The sequence below is a fragment of the Citrus clementina genome, unplaced genomic scaffold, assembly GCF_000493195.1.
Source record: "Citrus clementina cultivar Clemenules unplaced genomic scaffold, Citrus_clementina_v1.0 scaffold_3, whole genome shotgun sequence".
Taxonomy (NCBI): Eukaryota; Viridiplantae; Streptophyta; class Magnoliopsida; order Sapindales; family Rutaceae; genus Citrus; species Citrus x clementina.
In genome coordinates this window covers 35,695,652-35,706,628 of record NW_006262339.1, presented here as the reverse complement: position 1 = coordinate 35,706,628, position 10,977 = coordinate 35,695,652, and the positions used below count along the sequence as shown (strand labels likewise).

Genomic DNA, 10,977 nt, shown 5'->3' with positions numbered 1-10,977 from the left:
AAAAAAAAATCAGTATATTTATTAATTTCTTAGAAATGACTATTTCCGAAGACAGAAGTGTATTCTAAAGGTATCTTGAAAATAACCCTTTTTTAATATATCTTAAAAATTGAGGTAATATATGCAAAAATCAAATATATATAGTAGTTTAGTAATTTACTTTACGACATTATGACAAGGTTAATAGATGTTGCAGATGGATCAATGATACAAGTTTAAATGATCTCTGACCTCATATTACTAAACTAACTAGAAAATAGAACCGCGCTTCACACGGCTTTGAAAAAAAAATTTAGTATTATCATTTTTTCTTACTTTACACTTGATAAAACTGATAAAAAATATGGATTGATTTTTTCTTAAGATGAGGCAGCCTTATAAAAAATAAAAAAAAAACCTATTAGCCAGAAATACAAATAAAGAAGCAACGCAAGATAAAGCATAAAATGAGAGAATATATTATAGAGTGATTTTATTCATTCCAATTGTGTGTGTACAAAACAAAAAGATGAGTTCTTCTTTTATAGTTACATAATCACTTCATGAAATTAATGAAAAATTATAAATCATGATTCCTTATGAGATAGTGGGAGTTATAGGGAAGCTGAAGGTTGCTAATGAGAGATAGTGGGGAGACTAAGAGATATATGTTATGAACATCTATATTTATTTTAATAAATTCATAACACTCCCCCTTGGATGTTCATTACAAAGAATATGCCTCATTAAAATCTTTACATAATTGTTATTTTATAATAACAATCAAATTAATTATGAGAAGATGAAAAACCAAATCTAAAAGAAAATTTATCTATTTATTAGATAATAGAGAATATACAAAGATGAGAAATGGTGATGCCACATTACCTCCTCAAGTCCCAACTTTATATATATACTAGGAAATAGAACCGCACTTCGTGCGGCTTTTAAAAAAGAATTTAATATTATCTTTTTTTATTACTTTGCACTTGATAAAACTGATAAAAAATATGAAATATGTTTTTTAAAAGATGACGCAGCCTTATAAAACTAATGTTATTTATGAAAGTTAATCATTTTTTTGTTAACATTAAAAATATATATTAATGTCTATAGTTAAGTGTACACAACCTTTTCATCAATAAAAATTATGTTCACACTAATCAACTCTCTATTTTTCTTGGTATTAACAGACTCCCACATCTTACAAAGCCTAACCCTTGTCATCCAACTATCTTTATCATTGTCTAACTCATGAAGAAAAGAGTACTTCATGAAGCACACAATACTAAAAATTTAAATAAGTCAAAAAATAAAAACACAAGAACATTTCTAAAGAGGATGTTGGTTAAATAATAAAAAAAATCCAAACATAACAAATCTCAAATGCTTAATATTTGTAGAGTTTGAAGAAGCCAAAAGACACTAAATAAAAGGTTGCAAAATAAAATATGGGATTATGACATTAAAATTAGGTTCTAATGGCATTGGTGAGGGAAGATGAAGGAACATTCCTTCCTATATTAATTAGTTGATGTATTTTAAACCACTAAAGTTTAGTTGTTGGCTTAATAAAATAAATGAATGTTTCAAAACTTATAATTAATTTATCATTAATGGTTACATATTATTGAATTTAAATAGAAAGAGGAAGAGACATGTAATCTTTTGTAATCTATTAATTATTTTCTATTTTTAATATTTTGTAATGTAATTATTTTTTAATCTCAACCAATATATTAGATAATAGAGAATATAAAAAGATGAGAAATAATAATGCCACAAATCTTAACTACTTAATATTTATAGAGCTTGAAGAAGTCAAAAGGCACTAAACAAAATGTTGCATAATTAAATATGAGATTATAGCATTAAAATTAGACCCTAATGGCATTGTTGAGGGAAGATGAAGGAACATTCCTTCCTATATTAATTAATTGATATATTTAAGCCACTAAAGTCTAATTGTTGGCATAATAAAATAAATAAATGTTTCAAGATTTATAATTAATTATTATTAATGGTTACATATTATTGAATTTAAATAGAAAGAGGCAGAGACATGTAATCTTTTATAATCTAATAATTATTTTTTATTTTTAATATTTTGTAATGTAATTATTTTTTTAATATCAACCAATTTATTAGATAATAGAGAATACAAGAAGATGAGAAATAGTGATGCCACATCACCTCCTCTAGTCCCAACTTTATATATATATATAGATATAGATATAGATATAGATATAGATATAGATAGATAGATATAAATTTTTAATATTTTGTAATGTGATTATTTTTTAATCTCAACCAATATATTAGATAATAGAGAATAAAAAAAGATGAGAAATAATGATGCCACAAATCTTAAATATTTAATGTTTATGGAGTTTGAAGAAGCCAAAAGGCAATAAACAAAAGATTGAATAATTAAATATGGGATTATGACATTAAAATTAGGCTCTAATGACATTATTGAGGGAAGATGAATGAACCTTCCTTCCTATATTAATTAATTGATGTATTTTAAGCCACTAAAATTTAATTGTTGGCATAACAAAATAAATGAATGTTTCAAGACTTATAATTAATTATTATTAATGGTTACATATTGTTGAATTTAAATAGAAAGAGAAAAAGATATGTAATCATTTATAATCTAATAATTTTCTATTTTAATATTTTGTAATGTAATTATTTTTTAATTTCAATCAATTTATTAGATAATAGAGAATATGGAATGATGAGAAATGGTGATGCCACATCACCTCTTGTAGTCCCAACTTTATATAGATATATAGATATATAGATATAGATATAGATATAGATATATAGATAGATAGATAAGAAAGTAAACTTACAGGTAGCCTAACTGACTCCAATCGGCAATGTATGGTGGGATTGAACCAGTAATGCTGCAATTTCTCAATATCCTGCAGAATTATTATGATTAATTTAATTTCTAAAAAAGATTTAATTAATTAATTAATTATAAGGAATAGTGTACAATAAATAAATTTAAAATGCAGATCACGTATTAATTAATTAATAAAAACAGATAAACATATAATTAACGTATAAAATAATTATACACGCATGAAATTAGAATACACCGCTTACAGGCTTAATACACTACTCAAATTAGCTGACTTTGGGAAAGAAAAGCCCTTCGTTTGTAGGTCAGTGACAAACCTGGAATAAACGACGAAGCCAAGTTAGAATTTTTTTTTTTTGAATTGCCAAAAAAAAAAATCAAATCAAATTAGAAATTAAGTTAATTGCGAAATTAAAATAGAAAATTTCCAATCCGGGGGTCATGGACTTTACAATGTCTATGACAAAACATTGTAAACCATGAAAAAGATAGTTTTTAATATTGTATGGAGAGTTCCACATTGAAAGCTAACTCTCGTGTGCGTGTGTGTGTCTCTCTCCTCATTTAATGAGGATGCCCGCACTAAAAAAAGATTAATACATATGTATTTTTGTGTGTGCGTGTGTGTGGTCATTATCTAATGAGATTTTTTGTACTTTATTAAAATACGAGAACGTTAATATTATATGTTACACCATGTAGTATAATGTCACTGAAAATTTTCTATACATATGCGTGTGTGTCTGAAAATTTTCTCTGTGTGTGTGCAGGCGCCCTCATTTTTTTATTTTTTATTACGGACACACTCGGTTTAATAATATTAAAAAATACCTCTGTTAAATCGTGCTACTTAAAATCATGTTCGCATAAAAAAAAAATGAGGACGCCTGCACTAGAGAAGGATTATATATATACACACACATACATACGTATATAGAGCAGAGTTTGGATTATTATTAATTGTTCTTACAAATATTGAAGGCTTGACATATTAAAAATTTCTGGCGGGAGCTCCCCTTCGAAGTTATTTCCCATCAGGTTTCTGTGAGATTAAAGCAAAGAAAAGAAATATTATTAATAATAAGCTCGCGCGTGTGGGAGAATTCATTGTTTTTGTATGTTTTCTCGCATCATGCAAATTGGTTTACTTTTATATGATGCGAAATGTATACTGCGACTATTCTAAATCAAATCTATTATGATACAAACTACATTTCTACCTTTAATTAAGGAGGGACATCCATTCTACCCAGCCCATATTCCTACCTTTACTTGGCATGGTGTGCCAACGGAGTATATGTCAGAGTTTGGCTAACATTTTTATGTAGCAAATTATTAAACTCCAACAAAAGCAGATTGTTTACACAGAGAGTACCCAAGTTTCAGTTGACACATAAAAGGAAAAAATGAATAGGCTTACAGAGAATAGAGGTTGACCCATTTTGCAATGAATCTGGGGATCGGACCAGATAAATTATTCCCAGCTACTTCACTGCATTGACAAATAAAATTTCCACTACTGATATTTGCAGACTTCAAACAATAAGCGAGAAAAATCTAGACCAAATTAATTACAATCCTTAAAAATAACAAAACAATAACAATTAGAAAATGAACAAACAGGACACCTACAAAATCGTCAGATTCTTTAGATTCTCATAATCTTTTGGCAAATCCCCCCTTAAATTGTTGGATGTCAACCACCTGCAACCACATGAAAGTCACTTTTAGGTTATGTTTAAGATTTAAGTGTTGTAAATTTTAATGTGGTATTGGTATGTATGTAGATGAATGATTGACATATAATAATTGCATACCAGCCAAATATGTGTATGTGCGCGCGCGTTTGTACGGATAAATGACTTTTTAAGTACAAGCATATATGTAGTAACACACTTACAGTTGTTGAAGATTGCTTAATTTTCCGAGTTCTGGTGGGAGTGTACCACTGAGTCCATTCTCCGGCAGATATCTATATATTAGAAAATATATATGAAATTAAGAATTGTATTGTATTTTCAAAGAAATAAGTTAAGCATTGATTTAAGCAGCTGGCTTTATAATTTTAAAAGTAGAGTGAGATTTCATACAAAATCACGAGCTGAGAAAGGTCTCCCAGTTCACGAGGAATTTCCCCCGACAGCTGGTTGCTCCATAGATACCTAAAACGCCCAGAAGTATATACTAAGATAAATGCAAATGCAATTTTGAAGTAATTAATTAATTGAATATTTCAATGTTTTACTTCTGTATTTTTCGTTGGAAGTACTGTCGGATTTTGACGGAGGAAATGTAAGTGCGATTTACTCATATTTTCAGATAAATTGGCTAACATGGGAGTTGTGGAATCTGAGTTAGTTTAGTAGCCGGCTTCTCCTGTTGCTATTTTGCCTTTTATTTTTTAAAGATGCTCAAGGTCTTCCTAAGCTATGGATTCAGGGAGTTTATGGTTGTATTTGCATTGTTACATGCATTTTATTTCCTAGTAATTATTGCTTATGTTGCTCTTCTTTTTTTATATTGGTCATATGTGTTGTTTTCTTAATTTTTTAAGGATAAGATTCATTGCGTACCCTCATTTAAGTGTCATCTTTTTTTTTTTTTTTGCCCTTAGTAGAAAATTTTTTCTTGTACCCTTTAGATTTGCCTAAAAAAAAATATAAATTGCATTGCAAGTGAAGATTCTTACAATATTTGAAGAGATGACAAGCGCCCCAACGATGGTGGTATCTTCCCCGTGAGTAAGTTCTGGCCCAGATCGCTACGGCAGGAAATCATAGACGTATGATGCTACTTTATAGTAAGAAAATGAAGGGAACCAAAAATCTTCTATCTATTGAGATTTCATATATCTCTGTGTGTGTGTGAACAAGCATGCATAATGTACAAAATTAAAGAGTAATGATAAAACATCCTAAAATTTGAATCTTAAAAAATTTGAAATGTCGACTAAAATTCCTTGGGACGGCATGACACTTCACCGATTTGGATCCTCTTCAAATTCAATGCCGCCTGTTACTGGCAGTTGGCCCCCTAGGGCTTGGCCAACTGGTTAAGTGACACGTCAATAGAGCTTTAAAAATTCAGGATAGTGAAGGAGAGAATCTCAATCTGACACTTCACTTAGCGACAAAATATGAAGGAATAATTTTAACGATCGTAGTAACTAAGAAAAGACTTACAGTATTTCTAGGTTCCTCAAATTCCCCAAGCTTGTTGGTATGATCCCAGTTAATTGATTTTTTGATAAATCTCTACTCATCACACAAATCCAGTGTATCAGAAGAAAAGGAAAAAGAAAAAGAAAAAGGGAGCTATGATTGAATTGCTTGCGGCAAGTGAGGACTTACAGAGTGACAAGCTGAAATAAATACCCAATCTGGTAAGGAATGGAACCATGAACTGTGTTGTCGGATAGATCACTGTTGAGTATATATATAAAACCATATCAAATATGTTTGCATGTATTAATTAAGGCAAGAGTAATTTTATTTATTTATTTAAGTTATATCAAATAATTATATCCAAGCTAAGTATTTTAGTTGTTCAATTTATTAAATTTGGTTATAAAAGCTTATGCAAAATGATTGATCATTGAAGTAATTATTCGTTAATTGTACATACAGTGTCTGCAGGTATGTCAGAGCAGCCACATGTTCTGGGATTTTTCCAGTTAAGGCTACACTCTCCATGATTCTGTATACAAAATGATTAACATGCAGTTAATAAGGGAAGTTAACCTTGCTTTTGTTATGACTGTCAAGGCAAGTAATTAGATTAGAGTTGGAACATGTACATGCCGGAGATGTGCGGGGTCCCTTTATCGACGCGGCAAGTGATGGTAATATTGGAACTAAGCTTTAGCATCTCACGGCAATATGAACTCAATTTAGGTGGTCGTGCCTTCCACTGCAAACTCGACATCATGTCGGTGAAACCGTCCACTGCCAATAATATTTCCGTCAACAAATGTTGTTAAAGTGATCATGAGCAAATGGATCTATGCCAGCTATATAGCTACAAGACGAAAACATTCGTTCAACTCTTAATTAATTTATAAAAGTTGCATGCATGATCGAATTTGCTATCTAATTATAATTTCGTTTGTTTTAACTTTTAGCAATTCTCAATACAGAAAATTTATGCGCACCTGATAATTAGTGATGATATATATCTATATTGATTTTATAATAAGAGAGTTCATAATATAAGAGATAAGTTAAAAGACAAAAAAACACATATTTTCGATATATTATAAGACAAAATACACTATAATAGTTTTTTTTTAATCTTTTAACTTATGTCTACTCAAGTACGAGATGCTTTTTTTGTTAAATTACATATATATATGTTCTAAACTGATCATTCGTATATACGACTATATATGTATATTAAAAATTCAGACATCTGATTCAACGAATTAATTAATTCTTATGTACTTATATGTATATAATAATGGAAACCGCATGCTAGAGAACCAAAAACCCTTTAAAATTAAGAAATTTACTCAAGATATAAAGAATTATTAGCATATATTACCTTCATGACCAGGTAGATCACCTACTTTAGTATCATTTTCAGCAGCACTCTGAAATTTGAACTCGGAGCCAAGTTGACAAAGAAGAAACAAAATTAGTAAGAAAACAGTCTTAGAAATTAGAACCACGCGATGCCCAGCAGAACGGTCATCCATTTTATTTTATTTATTTTTAACTTTTAATTCCTAGCTGGCTGTTCTAAACTTTCAGTTCGCTCACCCACTCACTAGCTAGCTCCTGACTGGCTGCGCTCATTTGATCATTTCTATAGCCGATATTTTTATATAGGAGAAGAGATGCCAATCTTGATTAAATAACACGCCACCTGTGCTTTGTATTTTGAGGGACAAGAGTAATTATCGAATTCAGAAAAGGAAAAAGGAAAAAAAAGAAAACAAGGTGAAAAACGTTGTGATGGATTAAATAAAGTCGAATCTATTTGGGTAATTGAAAAGTATTTGTTAAAGGGATGATTAAAGTTTAAAGATATTTGTGATTGATTAAAGTCGAAAGCTGTTGGGGATAAGAAGCACTTTTTCTTGTCTTCCTCTCTTTCTCTTTCTTCTTCACAACAAAGGTGCTAATGGCGGTTCCCTAGATATATGATTGCATTGCTTTTTACTTTCTTGTACTTCACATGAATGACTTTGGTTTTCGAATTTATTTTTCGTTGGCTTGTACTTAACCTTCTCTGTAGGGTTAAGATTCATTACGTCTCCTTAATTAGGTATTTTTTTAAATTTAGAAAGCCTTCTCTTTCCGTGGATATATACGTGTCTCTGTATGTGTGTGTTTTCTAATTCAGAATGCTAAATACGTATTGATTTGGTCCAAGATCCTAAACTTTGTTAAAATTAAAAAAAACTATTAAGCATATGATTTAATGGTATAGTGCCATTATATTATTAAATTACGTGCCTTAATAGATTTTTAATACTTTAGCAAAGCTCAGGATCCCCTATATATATGCATATCCTTCAAAAATAAAAATAGAAAAGGAGTTTAAAAATATAATAACTAATTGTAGGTCGGTCAAAGCAAAGTGTGGATGTGTTGGCATCTATTTCCATTTGATCGAGGATATGTGGCCGGGTAATATGTTAACCAGACCCTCCATGATATTTTGTTTCAAGTTTTGAACGAAATATAAAGAATTTGTGGCTTTGTTTAAATGTGGCCAGATTTTTGTCGAATTTTGCTGTTTAAGCCTTCGAATGATCTTTATTTCTTTATTTCAGACATTTTGAGAATGTTTTCATTGATTTATATGTTCTGGTTGTTGGATTAAGGGTCATTTGCTTCATTTATTTTATCTTTAATTTATGCATGGTAGATTATCATGTAATAGTAACCCGATATTAAGTTCAAGTTATTATTGGAGTCTTATGATAAATAAGGTTTAAAAAAACTAATTTCTTATGTCATTAATAAAATTTTAGATTTTTTTAATAAAAATTATAGTTTCAATTTTATAAAATTTTAGTTCAAGTCCGGAATCTCTTTATAAAACGATATACACATACATGATTAATTGAACCGACATACATGTCGTCTTAAGTTTTTTTTGTTCTTTAAATGGTCCTCGACAATGTCGAGAAGAAACTTAAAATAAAACTAAGAAAATAGTAAAATAAAAACAAGGAGTTGAGTCTTTAAGAGAAAGCCAAGCCTCTCAATTAAAAAAATACAAGTCAACAAAACATTAAGAACCGAATCAATTAAAGCGATTTTAAAGGGATTGGGAAGCATCCTTCTGAAGGAAGACACGGATCTCAGGTGGTGTGTTAAATTTTAACCACGCATTGGTCTTAAATGTTTTCCACTTTTTTTTCGCACTCAGCGATTTCTTGAAATTTCCAAGCAGCTTATCCCCCCAAAAAAAAAAAATTCATGAAGATTAGATTCGTGGCTCTAAAGCTCTTCAAACTTCAGGAATGGCACTAATTTAATCCAGCAAGTATCAGTGGTGACAGATTGTTTCTATTTAGATTCTTAAATAATTCCCAGATTACACGATTCGTTATTCACTCCATTAAAGGAAAAGAAAGATGCTACGATAAAGTAATTCTCCAATTTTCTGGTCCTTTAATTCGCAGACTTTTTGTGTTCTTTGGATCCGTTCTAGCTGTCATGCAACTTTTAGGGCGGGTGATTGAAATTGAATCAGTTTCAATATTCAGTTTTTGGGGAAAAAAAAAGGAATTTCATTGTATGGATGTTGGTATTTCTATACAACATCAATTTAATATTTGTACGTTTCCATCCTCATTGTACACATCATTGAGTCTTCATTAGTATTTTAATACCTACGTAATTTAGTTTATCTCAAGTATTACAACGGTGCCTTGGAACGACGGCAAATACAGGCAAATTGGGATTTTACAAATTATATGTATGTGAGGTCCACATAAGTCTATACATAGATATTTTAACATGAGGGAAACGCATAAGGCAAACTTGTATGATGAAGTTGGCGTGAATCATAGAGAAGATGCAAGACATGGGTGTTACTTCACATGCGATCAACAAGGTCAAAGTAGTTGAAGATAAATCAATCTCTACATAGAAGTTATCGATCAAGATCAAGCAAGCAATATTCCTTGACATGGAAATTACAATTGGCGTGATCATTGAAGATTGAGATTAAATTGTTTTGATTTAAAACATATGATAAACAGATATTGAAGAGATAATATTGCTATATTATCATGAAGTGTTCCTTATACATCTAAAGGCTTAATTAGACTCTTCATTACACGTGATTCGCCTGTCACTATATAAAGGCGAGTCATTCATATATTTTACTAAAGGATTCTATTTCAGAGGCTACAACCTTGTGATCATTCTTTGATTTGGGAGACATTGTCTCTGGTCTTTTCACGAGAAGGGTCATATGTTTGCAGTAGAGGGATTTTACAGAGAGTTGATGTACCATTGACTAAGAAGTCTTGCCCGGCAGAGCAAGCAAAAGACATGTGGTGCACGCAAAGTGTTCACTTGGTTAGGTTATGACAAGGTGGCCACAATCACTAGAGGGTGTTTCATACTGTGTAAGATTCCAATAGTTTGCAATCTCTTGAACCTAGTGAATTATTTGATATCTAAATGTGGCTCCATGGATGCAAGGATTTGAATCCTAAACCATGTAAAAACTCTCTTGTTTGTTTTATTTTTACACATTAATTTGTTTAATTCGCCTTTAATTGAACTTGGTAAACTACTAAAATTGGACCTGTCATATTATGTTTACTTCATTAATAATGTGTGATTTAATGCTAATACATAGAGTAATAATACTGGTCAATTTTCTTTTCTTTTTTTAATAAACTGAATTAATTAATAAAAAAATAAAAAGAAAGGAATTACAACTGTCCACAGGGGACATAATGTTTATCCCTTAAAATTTGTAAGAAGTTAAAGTAGAAAAAAGAAAAAGTAAGAAGTTAAACCAAAAGAGGTAACTATATAAAATGATATTTTAGAAACTCATTGGCATCATGAGAAAGTAACTCCAAAATCTCTAAAGGCGGAGTCTGCCACCAAGTGAGAGAATCACAAATAAGACCCAAGTTAGTTAAATGATCA

At 30.3% G+C, this 10,977-nt stretch overlaps 1 protein-coding gene across 1 annotated transcript in view; it reads right to left on the bottom strand.

Annotated features, from left to right (window-relative positions):
* The window catches only part of LOC18049284 (probable LRR receptor-like serine/threonine-protein kinase At1g53420), a 13,751-nt gene extending 6,123 nt beyond the window's left edge, over window positions 1–7,628 (bottom strand). Inside the window, exons 1-13 of the mRNA XM_006442683.2 lie at window positions 7,394–7,628; window positions 6,651–6,798; window positions 6,479–6,550; window positions 6,205–6,276; window positions 6,037–6,108; window positions 5,544–5,615; window positions 4,945–5,016; window positions 4,755–4,826; window positions 4,487–4,558; window positions 4,275–4,346; window positions 3,825–3,896; window positions 3,100–3,171; window positions 2,841–2,912 (exon numbers count right to left, since the gene is read on the bottom strand). Of these exons, the coding sequence (XP_006442746.2) occupies window positions 2,841–2,912; window positions 3,100–3,171; window positions 3,825–3,896; window positions 4,275–4,346; window positions 4,487–4,558; window positions 4,755–4,826; window positions 4,945–5,016; window positions 5,544–5,615; window positions 6,037–6,108; window positions 6,205–6,276; window positions 6,479–6,550; window positions 6,651–6,798; window positions 7,394–7,547 (1,094 nt within the window). The 5' untranslated portion in view covers window positions 7,548–7,628. The remainder of the gene's footprint in view (window positions 1–2,840; window positions 2,913–3,099; window positions 3,172–3,824; window positions 3,897–4,274; window positions 4,347–4,486; window positions 4,559–4,754; window positions 4,827–4,944; window positions 5,017–5,543; window positions 5,616–6,036; window positions 6,109–6,204; window positions 6,277–6,478; window positions 6,551–6,650; window positions 6,799–7,393) is intronic.
* Between the last annotated feature and the right edge of the window lie 3,349 nt (window positions 7,629–10,977).